This window comes from Urocitellus parryii, chromosome 4, assembly GCF_045843805.1.
Source record: "Urocitellus parryii isolate mUroPar1 chromosome 4, mUroPar1.hap1, whole genome shotgun sequence".
Classification (NCBI taxonomy): Eukaryota; Metazoa; Chordata; class Mammalia; order Rodentia; family Sciuridae; genus Urocitellus; species Urocitellus parryii.
In genome coordinates this window covers 201,204,574-201,224,164 of record NC_135534.1, presented here as the reverse complement: position 1 = coordinate 201,224,164, position 19,591 = coordinate 201,204,574, and the positions used below count along the sequence as shown (strand labels likewise).

Below are 19,591 nucleotides of genomic sequence, written 5' to 3'. Positions count from 1 at the left end.
TAGGCTTTTTTCCTGACTCGGCATCGGTGTGTCCCCGTCGCCCGGGTTCTCTCTACGTGAGCAGCGTCGGTCGGGGGTATCGCGCTCGTTCCGGCGGGTCTCTCTGTCTCTCCCAGACTGTCTCTGCCTCCTTCGTCTCTGTCGGGTTCCCAGCACACCCGGGCCGCTCGCCCCACTCTGCCCGGGCTCCCTGGCTCCTGTTTCACCCGCGCCGGAGCCTGTCTCCTTTTCTCAGAATCGGGGTTTTGTTCTCAGACAAACGAATCCGGATCGAAGCGCATCGAATCCGAGGGTCCGGGATCGGGCGCGGCAGCGGCGGCGCGGGAGGAGCCGCGCGGCGGGAGCGCGGGACCCACACTCGGGCTGGGCCCATGCTGCGAGGCCACCTGAGCGCTGCAGTGGGTCCTGCCGCCGCCCCCTTCACCTGGACGCGGCCAGGGGTACCGCAGCGGGCGCTGTGGGTGCGGCCGCCGCGGGGTGCGAGATCCGCCTGGCCAGACCAGCCGCAGCCCCTCGCCGTCGGCCCGTGGTGACCCTCTCCTCTCTCCTCAGGCGGACGCCGCGGGCATGGACTATTCGTACGACGAGGACCTGGATGAGCTGTGCCCAGTGTGTGGGGACAAGGTGTCCGGATACCACTACGGGCTGCTCACGTGCGAGAGCTGCAAGGTGAGCGCGTGAGCGGTGAGTCTGCAGGCGGGCGGCAAGGGTGTGTAGGGCGCGGCGGAGGCCGGCGCGCGCTCTGGGCAGAGGGTCCATCGCTCCCACACTGACTCCCCTCTCTTTCAGGGCTTCTTCAAGCGCACTGTGCAGAACAACAAGCACTACACGTGCACGGAGAGCCAGAGCTGCAAGATCGACAAGACGCAGCGCAAGCGCTGTCCCTTCTGCCGCTTCCAGAAGTGCCTGACGGTGGGGATGCGCCTGGAAGGTGCGCGCCCCGCGGGACTCCGACCCCTGACTTCTGACCGCCCGAGGGAGCAGAGGGTGGGGCTGGGAAAGGTAGCTGAAGAGAGGACATCACTGGCCTTCTCGAAGTTTTAGGGGCCAGGCGATTGGCCCCTAGCCTGACTTAGGGCCTGGTCTCTTCAAGGGAGTGAGAGGACAGGCAGGGGTTGGGCTTAAGTCCTGGGGGAGGGAGTTCATGCAGAACCAGCCAGGGTTGCGTTAAACTCAACTCCAGGGAGACGCCTTTTCGGCAGCCCAGGGTCCCCAACATAGACAGAGCCCCAGCAGTGCTTCTCTCCCTGAAGAAGCTCGAGCCCCCACCCCAGCTAGAGTCAAGGCTTTCAATGCCCTTGTCTGGTTCGAGTCCCAGTGACACCACTTACAGGCACTGGGTTAAATTCCTTAACTTCTATGATCTACAGATTCCCCAACTTTAAAATGGGATTAATAGTAGTGCCTCCCTCCCTCCCTGAGTTAGTGTGAGGTTTGAGAGAAGTGACGGAAAGTCTAAGGTCCCTGGTACACAGTAAACACTCACAGGTTAGCTATTATTACTATTGTTATTTTATTCTTATGCCTTCTCCTTTTATTTATCCACCACCACCCAGGGATCACTGGTTTTTTTCACTCCAGAGGGTGAGATTCCTTCCTATCTTGTTCCTATCCAGCCCTGAGAGGGCTGAGGAGTAGGTAACAATTTCCCCAGAGGACGCAGGACTCTTCTGCCCCCACCCCTACCCCCATTGCAGTCCAGAGAGGAAAAAAGATGTCCCAGAAGGAGAGACCCAAGGGTGGACACGAGTAGCTTCCACCCCATGGCCCCAGCTGGGCTATGCGCCCAGTCAGCAGCTGTTGGCTGAAGTTTCTGAACAAGGAGAAGCCCCCACCCCCAGAGGCTCTGAGAGCTGCAGACCACATGTTCTACAGCTCCTAGCTTCGGGGGCGGGGGAAGGGAATACCCTGCCCTGTCCCAAGAGCCTACATCCCTAGCTCCAAGTCCTGAGGGGCCAGAATAGCTGGTTGTTGCTGGCAGCCGAAGCCCACAGGGCAGCCTGCCTGAAAGTATGGCAGGAAGACGTCTGGGAGGTTCCATTCCTGCTAAGCACTGCCCTCTGTCTCCTGATCTCTTCCTTCTCCTAGAGCCTGGGCTGGGATCCTGTCTAAGCAGGGGCGGGGGCCACACTCCAGCTGCAGAGATGCACCTGTTGAGTCTGGCTGGTGACACATTCTTGGCTAGACAGAAGAACATCTGGTTAGCAAGAGAGGTCCCTGCCTCCATCACAGAGCCAGCAACCTCTAAACCCGCCTTCACATTCAAAGTCAGTAGGGGAAACCCAAGTCATCTTGCCACTGGGGTTCAAAGAGTCTGGGATTTAGTCCGTACTGGGCATCCCGCTGTGAGGAAGACTCACAGGATCCCCTTCCTATCACTGTCTCCCTGTCAGGCCCAGCACTGGACATCTGAACCAAGAGACTAAGAGCTGAGTCCCCAGGACCTCCCAGCATAGGGCATATGGCATGGTACACTCAGCATGATAAGAGTGGGCCAGGGGTGGGACTGTGGGGCCAAGGACAGGAGAGTCTGCCTGGGCAAATCTAGGAACACTTCTTGGAGGTGGTGACATTGAGGCTGGGTGTTTGGCAAGCACAAGAGAAAGAAAAGGCTTTGAGGAAGAAGGACTATTAAAGATGGGGAGCTGGGTGGAGGCTGAGGGAAAAGTGTCAAGCCGAGCAGCAGTGTCTGCTGAGGTGAGTAAGGTGAAGTGGAAGGGACACTTGTTCCTCTGAGGGATAACCTGGAAAATTGAGCAGGACCTTGAATGCCAGGCTAAGATGATTGTCTTCCCCTGTGGAAGTCATGAAAGGCTGTTGGGCAGGGGAAGGACACAGTTAGCTCAGGATAGAGCAGCGTAGAAGGTGGCGTGGAGGGGGGAGCCTGACCCTCTGCCCCTGCCCACAGCCGTGCGCGCTGACCGTATGCGGGGCGGCCGGAACAAGTTTGGGCCCATGTACAAGCGGGACCGGGCCCTGAAGCAGCAGAAGAAGGCACAGATTCGGGCCAATGGCTTCAAGCTGGAGACAGGCCCCCCAATGGGGGTGCCTCCGCCACCCCCTCCCCCACCGGACTACATGCTGACCCCCAGCCTGCACGCGCCTGAGCCTAAGGGCCTGGCCTCTGGTCCACCCACTGGGCCACTGGGCGACTTTGGAGCCTCAGCACTGCCCATGGCCATGCCCAGCACCCATGGGCCACTGGCCGGCTACCTCTACCCTGCCTTCCCTGGCCGTGCCATTAAGTCTGAGTATCCAGAACCCTATGCCAGTCCCCCGCAGCCTGGGCCGCCCTATGGCTACCCAGAGCCCTTCTCTGGAGGGCCCAGTGTGCCCGAGCTCATCCTACAGCTGCTGCAGCTGGAGCCCGATGAGGACCAGGTGCGGGCACGCATCGTAGGCTGCCTGCAGGAACCTGCCAAAGGCCGCCCCGACCAGCCAGCACCCTTCGGCCTCCTGTGCAGGATGGCTGACCAGACCTTCATCTCCATCGTGGACTGGGCTCGCAGATGTATGGTGTTCAAAGAGCTGGAGGTGAGTGCCTCCTCCACTGTTGGCCCTGGCTCTGGTGTGGCCTCCAGGCTGCCTGGACCTCTGTCCTGGTGGCCCCCTGAGTGGTCTATCCTGCCCACTGGTTTTAGGCAGTGTTAAGACATGGAGGTTCCCCTGGGGACATTAAGGAGCATTTCTGGTCTACCACATCCTCCTGAGTGTCCCTCACCCCTGCTCACTCCCTCCCCTCCCTGGCCTTGTTTTCTAAGTCTCTGTCTCTCACAGTCTCTGTCTCATGCTAATGTCTCCCTGCACCCCCAGGCCTGTGGTCTCTCTGCTCCTCTGTGTTTTTCCAGCCTCTTCAGTCTGAGGCTGTTTCTCTCCCAGTCTGGGTTTTCTGGAGGCATTTCCTGCTTTCTCTGAGGCCTTGGACTCCCTCAAAAGACTAACTGGGTCTTCTTCGTATGTCCCCCAGGCCAATGCCAGGAGGGGGTCCAGCCCATCCTGTCATCCCATTCAGAGAGGCTACCAATCCCCACCAGTTGCATATGCCATGGATGGGCTCTTAGTGTCTGAGTTTTGGATACCTGTGGGCCCTCCTCCACCCTAAATAAGATGAAAGGTCTCATTGCCCCTGTAACTCTCACGACGGTTGGTTCTGTGTTTCTGTGTGTCTGTGTGTTTGTATGCCTGCAGAGGAATGGGTGGGGGATCCCAGGGCCTGTCAGTGATCTTGCCAGATGAAGCAGCTTTCTTTTACCTCAAGGGCTTCTTTCCCCCAGGTGTTAAAGTACCTAAGCTAAAGTAAACAGAAAAGCAGCAGGAAAACTGAGGCCAGGTATAGGGAAGAACTTCCCAGTCATTTTGCCTAGGGATGTGAATGGCCTGAGGCTTGGGAGTTGCCCCTCCAATGCCCTGGCTCCATCTGAGGCTTCCCCAGAGACCCCTGAAACCCTGGCCAAGGTCCCTTTCTCCCTGGTCTGGGTACAGCCTTTCCCAAGTCAGCCCCCTAGCTGTTCTGAGGTTGGTTATAAACAGCAGAGCCTTTGCCCTCCCCGCTGGGGCCACTGCAGCCTTGAGCAGCATTGTCAGTGCTGACGCCACTCAGGCCTGGGCTTCCTCCAGGAGATGTGGCCGGATGGGCTGGGGGCACTGCCTGCCCTGGCTGGCAAGGAATGGGAATAAGGTGGGGCATGGGGACTCAGAGCCTCTGGAGCATCATGGCGTTAGGGGCCTAGGGGGATCTGGGAGTCAAGAATTTGTGGTGGTGATTCCTGCTTCTACTGTGGAGGGCCTGTCATGGCCAAGGTCTGAGACATGCAGTGGGTCTACCATGGGATGGGCTGTCTACCAGTCCCCTCTACTGGCCTCTCTGGGCTGACCTTATGCAGGGATACTCCCACCTGCTTTCTGCTCCTGGCTGGAGGCCCTGGGGGATGAGGACCCAGGACTCTGGGGTTGGTTTCTGGCTTCCCCTGCAGGCTTCCCATAAGCCCCTGTGCAGAGGGAGGAGCAGCAGAGCATTCCCAGCCTGGATCCAGGGGCAGGGCACTTCCTCTGGCCGCTTTCCTACTCTCCCGGGGCTTCACGCAGGATGGGAAGGGCCTTTGTCCCAGCTTTGCTGAGTGTTTTTTCCTGCTCTGGCTTCTCTATGGCCCAAATCTTCCTGCTTCCCCTTCCCAGAATCTTGTATTGAGCCCAGGAATATGGCCCACAGTCACCACCTCTGTAAAGGAGCCTTGCAGATAAGCACTAGCCCAGCCCTTGGAGAACCTCTAGTTTGCCACATCAAGTTCTTTCCCACTGCTCCAGTGGACCCTGGGTGGTGTCTGTTTGCGGAACCCAGGGGTGAGTGGGCAGAAAAGCAAAAGGGTGCTGAATGGCCCTAGTATCCCTTTGATTCACCATTCAACACATCTCAGCAGACAGAAGAGGGGCTCTGGAACGGAGCCATCCAGGGATGGCTTTGGGGCATCATGGATGTTGGGGACATTGAAATGAATTGGACCCAGAAAGTTGCCAGGCTAGAGGAAGAGACAGAAGTGCACATAGATAATGCCAATACAGGGTGCCCAGAGTGCCCAGGGCTCCGAGAGTGATGGGAAGGGACTGAGAAGTCTAGTGAGAGAGAAGATGGCTACATCTGAGGAAGTCAGAGGTTTCCAGAAATAAGTCAGAGAATGCTAAGGACGTTCAAGAAATGGGAATAGCCCAGGGGAAAGTCCATAAAAGTGTGAGGACATCCGGGCATTCCAGGTGACCCCATGAAGTGGGCTGGCAGCATCAGCAGAGCCCGACCCAGGAGTGGGCCCTTGGGCAGCAGATGATGGACAGCCAGGACTGGCTGGGGCCCCACATCCAGGGAGGGGCTCCTAGCCAGAGCCAAGGCTCCATGCAGATGACCAATCAGCTTCTCAGGGGAAAGCCTGGGGTCTTAGCTGAACCATCAGGGATGCTGGGGGCCCAGGTATGTACGATCCCAGGTGCCCTCTAGGACTTTCCCTCCTCTGTCCCCTTTCCCACTTGATTGGCTGTCCCTCTGTCTCATTTTCCCACCTTGCCCAAGCATAGCATGTTGGAGCTGACAGTGGCACAGAAGTGAAGACCAGAGACCAGGCTCAAGGGGCTTACTACCAAGCTGTGCAGTTCTGCTTCTCTGGGCCTCAGTTTCCTCATTTATAAAGGAGAGGGATGTGGGTAATAGCTACCTGGGAGGGTGGTTATAGGGGTTTAATGAGCCTGGGTAGGTGAAGACCTCAACACAGGGCTTGGCGCTCAGGAAACCCAGTCGTTGGGCTCCCCAGCGCTCTTCCTTTCTGCTCTCTGCACTGTGCTATTGACTGCCCACTTGCAGGTGGTCTCCAGGCCTGGCCAGGAGGAGCAGAGTAAGAGATGCTGAATGCACTCTCCTCTGAGCACTGTCTTTACAGACTTGCTCAGGGCTTGTAAAGCAGTTTCTTACCTGCAAGGCAGCAGGGACTCACCCTTCCCCGCTGTGCAGTGGGGGCAGGTCCGGAGCCAGGCAGTCAGCCCTGGACAGTTACGGTGAGGGATAGGCTGCGAGGGTGCAAGACAGGAACCGGGGAGAGGGAGGAGAGCCACGATGCCTAATGACCCATCTTGACACCAGTTCACCCTTGACGTCCAGCTCCGAGGCCCCCATTGGCAACAGATTTAATTGCCCAGATATATGGTTTCATTTAAGCTGCAGTAACTCTTGTCAGTCCTCGGCTGACAAACGATGGCCCACCGACCACTCGGCCTGGAGCGCGCCAGGCCAGCCTGGGGCATGTCAGCCACCCGAGAATTACCGAGCCTGCTGGCCTTCGGCTGCCAGACCGATCAGACCCCAGGGGGCTCCAGAGGGAGGCCTGCTGGGGGAGAGGTCAGCCGGCACCCATAAATAGCCCTTCTCCAGAGCCGGCTGCAAGGTGTCAAGGCTCTGGGAAGATTTGTGGCTGCCCAGAGCAGGAGGGGTGGGTGGCTGGTGAGCCCATGGATGGGCTAGGCTGGTAAGGGACTCTGAGGCTGGGACTGCAAATGTCCTTGTCCCGAGGGCGGAAGGGAGGTTAAAGGGTAAGGGAGGAGGGACCTTGAGTTTAGGAAGAAATCTCTGGAGAGGGGACCCCAGCCCTCCTTGACTGAGTGAGGCTCTTGGCCACCTGCTTTTTTATGGAGTTTCACTCAAGTTTTTATTTGTTTGTTTTTGGGGTACCAGGGGTTGAACTCAGAGGCACCCGACCACTGGACCACATCCCCAGCCCCATTTTGTATTTTATTTAGAGACAGGATCTCACTGAATTGCTTAGCACCTCGCTTTTGCTCAGGCTGGCTTTGAACTTGCGATCCCCCTGCCTCAGCCTCCTGAGCTGCCGGGATTACAGACTGTGCACCACCGCACCTGGCTAGTTTTCTTTTAAATACAGAGGTGTGTGTGCCCGTGTGCAGGTGTGGCTATGTGTGCTCATGTACAGGTGTGCCTATGTGTGCTCACATTGTGGGGAGCATTTGGGAGTTGGGTGTCTTTATGTGTCCATTGGTCCATCTGAGTGAAGAAGTGGAAGTCTGGCAGGAAAATGCTTGGCCGGGGGTAAGTGGGAGCCCAGCTTGAGTGGCATCCTTGGGGGAGTTGACAGTGGGTTCACACAACCCCTTGCGACCCATGCTGTGTTCATAGGTTTTTCTGTAACTGAAGGGGGAAGATTATTTCTCCCATCTCATAAAGCAGTAAACGAGGGCGAGAGAGGACGCGTAGTGGGGCAGGGGCATGGAGTGTAGGCATCAGAGAGCTGATCTCTGCCGTCTCCCAGCTGGGCCCCTCTGCAGGGCTGCCCCCACCCTGGGGTCTGAGGTCTGGAGTCTGCTCCCGGATCTGGGCCAGCCAGGTCACTGTGACCCCTTTGCTTTCTCCCTGGAGCTTGGCCTGCTTATCTTCTAATTCCCCCCTTATCTCTTCTCTTCCACGCCCCCCCTTCATTCAATCTGGGCACAAGGGTGTCTGCTCTTTGGGACTCACAATGGGTGGGGGCAGAGCACAGCCCTGCATGGCCTCCTTCTGGGTCACCCTCAGTGGGCTCAAGAGCTCCTTGCCTGACACCAGTGTGACCCCTGGGCAGACTTCTCCCACCTGGGCCTGAGGCAGAAGTTCCCAGAGCCCCTGAAGATGGACCCAGTAGGGCCGACTGGGCAGAGCCCCACTGCCCACGCGTCACCTCGGGCAAGCCTGCTTGTTTCTCTGCAACACGGGCAGGATGTCACTGGGGCAGGGCAGATTGATCCTGATGGTAAGTCCTCCCTCAGCTTTGCTTTCTTCTTGGAAACTGATGGCAAGGCTCCTACCCGGCTCCACAGGCCAGCCACTTCCAGAGGAGAGGGAAGGAGAAGTGTCCCCTGCCATCTAATGGCTGCTGGGGCCAATCCCAGGTCACCTAGGGCTCTGCTCTGATGGCGATGAAACTCTGGGAGGAGGGAGAGAGTGGGCGCTTGGCCCAGAGATGAGGTGAGGAAGGGAGGCGGTGGCCCAGAGCAAGACAGACCTGCACAGACCAGGTCCTTTCTTCTCTTCTCGCACTGGGGAGGGGGGTACGAGAAGAGACCTTGTTTGTGTGTCCAGTTCCTCACTTTCCTCTTGTTCTACCTTCTCCTTTCTCCCCGTTTGCCTGAGGACAGAGGCCTCAGGGATGGAGAGGAGGTGACGGAGGGAGGAGGGACTTCTACCCCAAGAAGAGAGAGTTGTTTGCCAGGGCTCCCTGGCTCCTTGGGGGAGGGGTGGGTGTCTGGCAGAGTTCTATCAGCTGCTCCTGAGGCCTCCTGGAGGGGCCCAGAGCTGAGCTGGACACCAGGCCTGCCTTCCTGTGCCTCATGGCATCAGGGAAGGCAGAGCATGAGCCATAAGATGTTGCACATTCTATGTCCAGAGGGTGGGAGGGCACTGAGGAGGGAGGAGGGATTGAGGAGGGCTTCATGGAGAAAGTAAGAAGTTGACAAGAGACCATGAACCCCTAGATGGCAAGGGAGCAGGGTCAAGTCTTGTCCACTCCAGTAGTGAAGAGCATGGATCTGGAACCAGACAGAGCTGGGTGACCTTGGGCAAGTTACTGACCTTGGGCAAGTCACTGTGCTGTTTGGTCTCTCCATGAAGCTAGTAGCAACTGCACCAACCTGGCAGGGCTGTGGGACCCCAGCGCAGGGACTGGTAATCATCATGGCTTGTGTTCACCATAGAGATGGTCCCAGGAGGGGGCTGTGGATACCGAGAGGGACCAAAGCCTGGGTTGTCCTCCTCAAGGAGGACTCAGTGCCGGTTGCCACCTAGGTGTTCAGAATCTTCTGTTCCTACTGCAGATGTTGCCATCTGCCTGCCCTCTCCCCAATCTGTCCCCAGGCCTGGCCAACACTTTTCTCTTCTGGGCTTGAAAGCTCTGCAAAAGTCCCAGGAGAAGCCCTCTGTTTCTTCCCCTTGGCTCTTTGAGAGCAGTTGTAGCTGCCAGAGTTGACAGCAGGCCATATGGGCACACTGTTCAGATGAGTGGTGTCTTCACAGAGCGCCTCCAGGGACGTTTGTCACTAACATCTACTGAGTGTTTAATACGTGTCAGACCAGCTTCTAAGTACCTTGACCACTTTACAGATTAGAAAACCAAGCATATGCCTGTAATCCCAGAGGCTCAGGAGGCTGAGGCAGGAGGATCGAAGGTTCAAAGTCAGCCTCAGCAATTTATGGAGGCCCTAAGCAACTCAGTGAGACCCTGTCTCTAAATAAAATATAAAAAATGGGCTAGGGTGTGGTTCAATGGTTAAGTGCCCCTGGGTTCAATCCCTGGTTCCCAGAAAAACAAAAAAGAAAGAAAACCAAAGTACAGAAAGCTCCTGGAACTTGCATCAGGTCCTACCATGTGTGAGAGGCAGGGCTGGCGCCTGAAGCCTGGCGCAACCAAGCCCCAAGCATTTCTGTTGGACCCTGTCATTGTTAGACCGTGGCCACACTTGATGCAGTAGAGGGAAGGATAGGCAGGACACAGAGAGGTGGTCACTTTTTCGGGTCACACATCTAGATCATTCTCTGAACTGAGAGTTGGAGGAGAAGGGTGAGAGGAAGGTCCCTAACTAGACCCCAGCAGGACCCCAGACACCCACGTGGCTCTTCCTTGCAGGTGGCTGACCAGATGACACTGCTGCAGAACTGCTGGAGTGAGCTGCTGGTGTTCGACCACATCTACCGCCAGGTCCAATACGGCAAGGAGGGCAGCATCCTGCTGGTCACCGGCCAGGAGGTGACGGACCCTGCTTTCAGAATTCTGAGCTCTGGACACCCTGAATTCCATCCCTTTCCCTCGTTTTGGGGGACATCCCCTGGCCAGGCCTCTCTGTGGCCAGCCCTGTCCCTGGCCTTGTAAGGAGTCAGCCTCTGGGAGCCCTGCTCTGGGGGACAAGATTAGAGGATGTGGGACAATCAGAGGAGACCTTTGGAGGAAGGGACAGTGGCACTGGGTCTCTCAAGAATAAATTTTTAAAAAATCAGAATTGATTGAATAGTGAGAGGCGATGGGGGGTCTGTCTCCACTCCCACACAGGTGGCGGGACAGCAGGGCACGGGATCTGAGAGGGGGTCCAGAAGTGCTTTTGGGGCCTGCAGGGTGGGAGGAGGTAAGAGATGAGGCTAGAGGGGTTGCTGGGAGCCAGCCATAAGAGGTCGAGACCTCGCAGACTCTGGATCCCAAATAAAGGAATGAGGGATGGAGTGAGGCCGCAGGGAGCCCAGAGTCGGGCTCTGGCCGCTTAGAGCAGGGAGATGGGACAAGAGGGTGGAAAGTGGCTCTCGGAGGCTCCTGAAGACAGAGCTGGAGCCTCGGGAGGGGGGACACGCTGACCCCAGGAGGAAGGGGAGGGGGAAAAGGGTGGAGGAGGTGGGGGCAGCCACCTGGCTCAGAGTGGGGGGGCCGAGGAGGAAGAGCCCAGGAGGAGCAGGGGAAAAAGAGGGCAGGAGGGAGAGGCGACAGGAGATTGATGCCCTGGGTCCAGCCGGGTGGTAGGAGGACTCCCCAGGTGGGGACACGGGCTGAGCAGTGGCCTAATGGGTAACACAGGTGGGGACAGAGACTGAGGTCCTGCTCCTCACCCCCTCCCCTCAGGACCTCTGGCCTCATCTTCACTTGTCACCCTGGTGTCCCAGGCCACTGGGGGGAGGGGACAGGGATGTCCTCCTAAGGGGTAACTTTGGAGCCCCTGTGAGTGCAGGTGGAGGGAGTTTGAGACGTGAGTGTGAGTATGTGGGCCAAAGTCTCTGTGGTCCCAGGAGTGTCCTGCATGTGTGTGCACCCTCCTGTGTTTAATTGTGCAGATCCCATGCAGAAGCATGTGGGCGTCTGTTTCTGTCTCTTACCACGTGAGCGTGCTCAACCACGCAGCTCTGGGTTACTGTGAATGCCCCTCTAAGGGCACGTGTGAATGTGTGTGCAAGTTGAGTGTTGCCTCCACTTCATGAAGCTGGTGGCCGCCCTGTGAAGGTGTCTGCGTGTGACTGTGAGCTGAGCTTGTGTGAGCAGGCGGGTGGACATGTGCACGCGTCCACAGCTTCAGGCAGAACTGCCCTTCCCTGTGACAGAAGCACGGAATCTGTTCGCACCATTGGGCCAAGCAGCGGCTCTTTGTATATGAAGGACCCTTTAGTTCCCCTGTGGCACCCACTTCCTGGTGTCTGCCCTGCTGCCATCAGGCATGCAGGCCATGGGTGCCCCAACTCCAGGCCCAGCAGGTTAAGGAGAACTGGGAAGGGTGGGTCCTTGACACTGGTGGCCTGGGAGGGCTCCTGGCTTCTCAGGAGGGCTGCTTGACCCAGGCCCCACGACCACTGTCCTGGGCCCATCCCCTCTGAAGGGCCCCTGACCTGCCCTCTCGACCCCCCCAGGTGGAGCTGACCACAGTGGCTGCCCAGGCGGGCTCCCTGCTCCATGGCCTGGTGCTGCGGGCGCAAGAGCTGGTGCTACAGCTGCATGCACTGCAGCTGGACCGCCAGGAGTTTGTGTGCCTCAAGTTCCTCATCCTCCTCAGCCTCGGTGAGTGGCAGGGTGCTTTGGCCGTGGAGGGCAGTGGGGGGGGGTGAGTGGGCAGAGCAACTCCAGGGGCCCCGCTGTAGCCACAGCGGCCACCATTGGGTCTTGGGGTCCTATACTCAGTATAGGGCACCTGGCCAGCAGTTGGCGCTGGGAATGGGCACTGCCCTGCTGGACCTGTCTCTCTGTGAAAGTATCAAAGGTCAAGACAGTGTCCAGTTCTTGCCCTTCATGGGACAAGGACCCTTCGTAGAATGTGGCGACTCCTGGCTGACCGCCCTCGGTGTGTGTCCGTCCCCACCTGCAAACATGCTGTGGGAGTTCCGGCTCTCTACTCCCGGCTTCCATTCTGGGGCCTTAATTCCCTGGTCCACAGGGGCTCACATTCTGCCTCTGACTCTCTGGGGCCCAGACCCCCCCCCCCACTCATTCCTTCATTCTACAAGCATTTGCTGAGCATCGGCCCTGCGCCAGGCCTAGGGTTAGGACATTGAGCCAAGAGGATCCCCAAGTCCCTGCTTAGCAGAACTGGCCTTCTCTAGGAAAGAGCCAAAAAGCTTCATATGATCAGTGAAATGTGAAGCCAGGCGGATCTCGACAAGCGCTCAGATGGTGAGGAAAGTGGGGAGCTGGTCGGTGGGGCAAGCCCAGCCCACCAGCTCGCCTCCGACCACAGCCCAGACTGGGCCGCTCCAGTCTCCAAGCTCCCTCTGGCCTCCCAGCTCCCAGCGAACCGTCACCAGTGCCTTCCCTGCAGCCAGTGACATGCGCATGGGGGTGTTCCTTGCCTCAGGAGCCCCCGAGTGGGAGAACCCTGCAGTCCTGCAGTTAGGGCGGGACAGGGAGATGGGAGCAAGGGCTATGCCTGCAAGAGGGACATTTGAGCAGGGACTTGGGGGATGTTTTGGGTAATGGATCTCATAGCAGAGGAGCTGACATGGGATGAGGGCTGACTGGGGAAGTTGGCCGCAGAGCCACAGGGTGTCTATAACATACCCGAGGGAGGGGGAGTGGGAGGTGCTGGAGAGCAGAGGAGAAGAAGGGAGTCGATTAGGAGGTGGGAAGGCGTGGGGGGCAGGCTGGTGGCCGGTGGGTTTCTCTGAGAGGTTCCCTCTCAGGCAGCCAGCCAGGGCTCTGCAGGGTGGCTACAGGACAGTCATCCGGAAGGGCGGAAGCCTGAGCAGCCACAGCCACCTAGGAGCTGCATCGGGAAGTCCTTAGAGGAGCTTTCGGGGCCTAGCCAGGCTGGCTCCAGCTGGGGGGACACTTGGTCTTACCTCTGCCTCCAGGGGCGTCCTCCTCACCACCTTGTCATTGAGAGCTGCTGCAGGGCTCTGAGAACTGGCACAGCGTGGCCGGGGGTCTGTGTAATGTGGCCTGCAGAAAGGCAGGAGTGCGTGCATGGGTGTGAGTTTGCACATGCAGACTGCACGCTCGCCTGTGTGGCTGGGTTTTCAGGTGTTGTGTGGCACGAGGAGCTGGTGTGAGATTGGAGAGTGAAGAGAGATTTGGAACACGAGGGACTCGGAGGGGTACGTCATGCTTGGCACATAGGATTGTAGCCCAGAATCTGTGACGGTCTGGGTGATAGTTCTTGACCCAACTGCCATCAAGGGGCCATGGAGAGAGTTCTGGGGGAAGTCTAGAAGAGGAGGCTCTTGCACCAGTCTCCTTGGGACTCTTTCTTTGAGTGTCCCCTAAAGAGCCCCCAACCCTGCTTCCCACCAAAGCCCTGGGTGGCTGCCTGGCCCAGCACAGCTCTGGCCACCCCCGTGGTAAATCCAGGACTCCCCCTTCCATGGGGCATAGGGAAGAGAGCCAGAGGTGTAGGGGTGTAGGGAAGAGAGCAAGGCAGAGCCCACCCCTCTGTTCTGGGGCCCAGGTAGGTGTGTGCCCAGAATTGGGAGTGCGGGGCACCTCCTCCATCCTGTCCTCCAGAGGCGGCTGAGGCCTGAGGGACTGGGCGAGACTGCAGGGCTCAGCAGGAGGCTGGAGGGGCAGGGACCTGTGAGCATGAGCATGCGTGTGTGGTGTGTGTCCGTGAGCAGTGGTCAGGGGAGGGTGGTAGGGATGGACTAGCTGGGTTTCACTCAGGTCCCTCCAGTTATATGCCCTTGATCAAGTCATTCTCTGCTCTGAGCCTCTATTTCCCCATCTGTGAAATGCCCACCACGACTACCCTGTCTTGCTGCAGGAAGTAGTGAGAGAATTTCCCAAGGTGCTCGGCACTGGGCCTGCCCCTCAGAGGCATGGGCCGGTATGGTGTTTTATTTTTATTTTATTTTATGTGAATGGTACTGGGGGTCGAACCCAGGGGTGCTTTACAACTGAGCTTCGTCCCAAGTTCTTTTGATCTCTTATTTTGAGACAGGGTCTCACTAAATTGCTGAGGGTGGCCTCAAAACTTGTGCCTCAGCCTCCCGCAAGGCTGGGGTGACAGGCGTGGCCACTGTGCGACTCGGATTGCTTCTAGAATCCTCCTTCTTAGTTAATGAGCAAATGAATGAAGCGGATGCCCAGGTCACAGGCTTCATCTTCATCTGAGCATCTGGCTCAGGCCTTACTCTCTTTGGGCACAGAGACGAGGACCGGGCTGAGGAGCGGGCTGTGAGGGGGAAGGAGGTGGCTCTGGGACCTGGACCTAGAGGAGAGCAGTGGAGGAGACCCCGGGGCCACGAGGCCTTTGGGGAGCAGGTTCCAGGTGGAGAAAGAACTGGAGCTGCCCCGTGAGATGGGGGTTGGGCTGACTCCACGGAGCGGGGACATCCCTGAAGCCTTCTCGGGTGGGGCGTCTGAGACGGAGCCTTGCAGTAGGAGTAGCAGTGTGATGGGTGAAAGGAAGCAAGCAGGGCTGGAGGATCCCCCACCGAAGGATCAGCCCCCCGAGGGTGACGAGGAATCCTGAAGGGACCCTGTGGCCTAGGGGACTGGGCAGGGGCAAAGAGGCTGTGGCGGAGGACAGGGGCTGAGCCCTGCAAGGCCAGGTCCCTTGGGTTGGGTTGTACCTGGAACTAACAGGTTCAAACTTGCATTTCACCAAAGCCCTTCAGCAGCGGCAGGGGCAAGGATGGCAGGTGGGCAGCCCAGATCCCTGCAAGAGGTGAGATCTGGGGCTGGGGCGACTTGGACCCCCGAGTCTGAAACAGAGGGCTCCGACTATGATTCCATCCAGACCAGAGCTGGGCACAAGGGAGCCAGAGAGGGACTGTCACTTTTCTGGAGGCTCCCAGCTGGCATGCAGGGCGTCACCCTCCTCAGCACCTCCCTGGGCTGGGTAGCCTGAACTCTTGTGAGGCCTGTCCCCCCACCCACCCACCCCACCGCTGGCCCTCAGCGCCTCCTTCTCGCCTGCCTCTGCAGAAGGGTGCCATTTGGCGTCTAAATAGCTGTCTCGGGCGGGCTCAGAGGCAGGTAAGGAGGTTTAATTAAAATTAGTGCCTCTCTCCTGGCAATCGCAGTGTTTATGAAGATGGGCCCGGCGGGCATTGTTCTGCCGAGGACTTAATCGAAGCTTAATGGATTGACCTAACATTCGATTTCCTGATTTCCATTGAGGCGGCGGCAGCAGCATTCCCTTAAGCGTTTGCAATTTACCCACTGCTCCGAGCCAACAAAAGGCGGCCTGAATAGCAGCCCCACTCGAGGGGCCATTGTGCGCGGGGGCGCCTGCCTGAGTCACCGCTATTGGGACAACATTCTTTATGCCTCACTGGAATGAAAGGATTATTCAAATATTCAATTAAACCGTGAAAAGGGGGCTTTTCTGAGCTCCTGGGGGCCCCAGAGCTCGCAGAGCTAGCAGGCTGCTCCCTGAGGTGGGGGTGCCATCTCCCAGCCCCCTCCTGCCTCCCACCTCCCGCCTCCAGGACTGCTGGGAGCTGAGCAGGACAGGGATAGGGACACAGGTCTGTCTCCAGCCTGGTCACTTCCACTCTGTCAGGCTCAGGGCCCTGGGCCAGATACACAGGAGAGGTCTGGTCTTGGAGCTCCATGAGCAGAGATCAGTTTGCCCCCATTTTGCAGATGACAAGAAACTGAGGTTCAGAGAGGGGAAGTGACTTGTCCAAGGTCACCCAGCTGGCTGTAGGGCTAGGCTTTGAACCCCTGACCCATTAAGGAGACATCTGCAGACTTGTTTGTCTCCTGCTTGTGTCTAAGGTTAGAAGGGTGAGAGCTCATCATGGGACACTGATTCTGTCAGGTACCTTAGAGTCTTCACCACAAACTTTTTAGAAACTGGGGACTCTGGGGGGCTGGAGAGGTGGGTGACTATCCAAGTCCTCGAGCCCAGAGCAGCCTCTTTGGGGGAAACCTGGGACCCCGGACAGCATGGCTTGGATGGAGTCCTAGTTGGATGGAACATGAGGTATGTCCAGTTCCCCAGGACCCAGTGTCCAGGCGGACCCAGCCCTCGCATCAGGAGGCTGGAGAATCAGAGACCTGGGTTTTGATGCAGGCTCTGGTCTTGGGGTGCCCTTCCCTGAGAATTACCCAGGTTGGCGCAAGGTGTCAGGGCACAAGGTGTTGGCTGGGTGCCCAGGACACTGGATCCAGACTCTTGGACTGTAGCCATTAAGGACGGTGCCCCCTATCCCTTGTAGCTGACCTTATGGGGATACGAGGTCTCAGCCTCCTGAGAGCCAAGAGACCAGAGAACTGCTGCAAGGGGCTGTCCCTGAAACCTGTCCTTGTTCTGCACCCACCCCCTGCAGTCTGCCCCGGCTTGGTGTTGCCGAGAACAGTAAATCCCTGTAAAGCCCAGGCCCTGGTTCTCCCAGGCCCCTCCTACCCATCCCCACTGCAGCATGTTAGCCTGTCCTCCCAGCCCCAGCTCTTCCGTCTAGGCCCCTTTACTGCTTTCACTGCTGTGTGGCTTTGAGCTGGTCCCTATCCTTCTCTGAAATCCCCACCTACTACTGTGAATTGGCAGAAGACTGTGTCAGACTGGCCCAGCTGTGGGGATGGTGGGAATGAAGGCAGATGGAGACAGGACTGGGATTGAAAGAGGTTAGGACAGGGATGAAACTAACGCACCTGCTTCCAGGAGGCCAGCTAAGTGGAGTGAATTCTCATGACATTTGGATGGGCCTGGAGCAGCCAGGTTAGGGTGCAGGCTATTCTGTACAGTTGGGCAGGTCATTCACTGCACAAGGGCACAGAGGCGGGGTAGGACTGGAGGTCTGAAATCTAGCTCCATCTCTATGGACAAGGGCCGACTTCTTTCTAATTGACACAAAGGTGCCTTGTGGGCCAACAGTGGTCCTGGGAATGGAGGAAGAAAAGAACCCTGGCTTGCTTAGTGAGGGAAGGTGAGGGACAGGGTAGGGATGGAGGATGGTGGCCTGTCAGATCCTGCCATATGACCCAGGCCCAGCTCAGGTTTCCCTAAATCCATCTTTGGACAACATAGGCCTTGGCAAGCGCACCGGGGGCGGCCCAGGATCAGGGTTGCCAGGAGCGTCCAGCTCTCCTGGCGCGGCAGGTGTTAAAGGGATTAGAGGGCCCAGGGCTGCACATGCCACCTGGCTGGCCGCCCCCACAGCAGCAGGGCTGGGGTGATGGGTGGGGAAGTGGATGGAGGGTCATTTTCTGAGCCACTGGAAGCCACATCCCAGGGGAGGCCAGGCTAAGATTTGAGGACTGGGGACTGATCCCGGGGATTCCTGGTGACCTTGAACCCCTGGACAGGGCAAATTCAGCTGGAAATGCTACCCAGGAGTGGAGGGGCCTGTGAGCCATGGCCAGGGACCTGGGCACAAGACACCTTCCCAGGCCTTCCTCACCCCTCTGCAAGGTGGGCACGGCTCCTGCAGAGAGGAGGAAGGCGTTTTAAGGGAGGGTCACTGCTCCAACATGGTGGCTCGGTCTGAACCCTCGTCTGCCTCACTCCAGAGACATATGCCTGTGACTCAGGTGGAGGGATACACTAGTGAACCTCCCTGCATGCTGTCCCTCTTGCTCCAAGGGAAACAGCCTTCATGTCCAGGGCAGATCATGTTGTCCGTTCCCGTTCTTGTGTATTGTGGAAGGAGACCAGGGCCTCGTGCGGGCTGGGCAGGTGCTCTACCGCTGCGCCACGTCCCCAGCACCATCTTTGACTGATGTAAACGGCCTCACCCTCTGGACCCCCTGGACCTTCCCCTCCATTCCTTGTTTTCCTCTCCACGCTCTTAAAGATCCGTCCCTGGGCTCTGGGTTCTGTGTGCCCCATACTACTCACCTGTGAGGCTGGCATGTGGCATCCCAGCCACCTCCTGGCCACCATAGATACTGCTGTGGTGAACATCATGTCCCCAAGGCCCCGTAGGAGACCTTCCTTGGGCTGCTGAGCCTCTTTCGTGGTCACAGGGTAAACCCACAGCATGCCGAGGTTCTCTGGAAGGGGCTTCCAGTTTTCATGCCTCACAGCTGTGAGATGGGTCCTTCCACTCACAGTGCTCCTCTCTGGTCACGGTGGCAGTGAGGTGACAGTGGTGAGTGGCAGTGTGGTGATGCTGATGGCAATGGCCATGGGATGAAGGTGACATGATGATGTAAACCATGGGATGGTGCCAGTTATGGTAATGGTATCGACCCTGGCCATGATAAGGAGGTCACCCAGGGACCTTTGTGCCAGTGACTGTTCTCCTAGGCATTTCCCCCAAGTCAACTGCTCAAATTCTCAAAGTCTTGCAGGTTCCATTGTCACCCTCATTTTATAGATGAGGAAATGGAGTGGTTTAAATAACACGCCCAGGGATGCCCGGGAGCGATCGGTGAAGGTCTTGGTGATGATCGACATCCATCCTGACCATCAGGGCAATGACAGAGGCAGCGATGTTGGTGACAGTGACTGTGGCTTGTTGATGGTGGCATCTGTCACACTGGTGACAAACACAGGGATGTAGTTTGGGTGACTGATGAGGATGGTGGTGTTGGTCAGCCACATTGATGCGCATGACTTGGTGGGTCACAGGGAAGGTGTGTTGGTGCCAGTGATGTGTCTGCAGGGACGGCCGGAGGGTGACCTCACTCCTCCCTTTGCAGATGTGAAGTTCCTGAACAACCACAGCCTGGTGAAGGACGCTCAGGAGAAGGCCAACGCTGCCCTGCTCGACTACACCCTGTGCCACTACCCACACTGCGGGGACAAGTTCCAGCAGTTGCTGCTGTGCCTGGTGGAGGTGCGGGCCCTGAGCATGCAGGCCAAGGAGTACCTGTACCATAAGCACCTGGGCAACGAGATGCCCCGCAACAACCTGCTCATCGAGATGCTGCAGGCCAAGCAGACTTGAGCCCGGGCGGGCCGGGGCAGGCGGGCCGGGAGGGCACGGCTACCCGCCGCCTCCGCAGGGCTTATTCGGTTAGGCCAACCCAGGAGCCCCATCCCGTAGGCCCCTGACCCTAAGCTCTGGAGCTGTGTGTTTGGGGTGGTGGGTAAGGACGGGCAGGGCCTGGCTGAGATGGGGTGGCCCTCACCAGACACTGGCACTTGCCTGCCACTCAGAGTGCCCCAAGGAGGCGGCTGCTACCCACCCCGCCCTCCCCCTGCTCCCAGCTTCTGTCCT

General features: G+C 58.1%; 1 protein-coding gene across 1 annotated transcript; it reads left to right on the top strand.

Moving 5' to 3' along the window:
* Positions 1–567: 567 nt before the first annotated feature.
* Nr5a1 (nuclear receptor subfamily 5 group A member 1) lies at positions 568–19,318 on the top strand. Its single transcript, XM_026386502.2, has 6 exons — positions 568–669; positions 790–931; positions 2,909–3,534; positions 10,146–10,265; positions 11,900–12,047; positions 19,071–19,318. Exons 1-6 carry the CDS (start codon positions 568–570, stop codon positions 19,316–19,318), a joined length of 1,386 nt encoding a protein of 461 aa, XP_026242287.1.
* Positions 19,319–19,591: the final 273 nt, after the last annotated feature.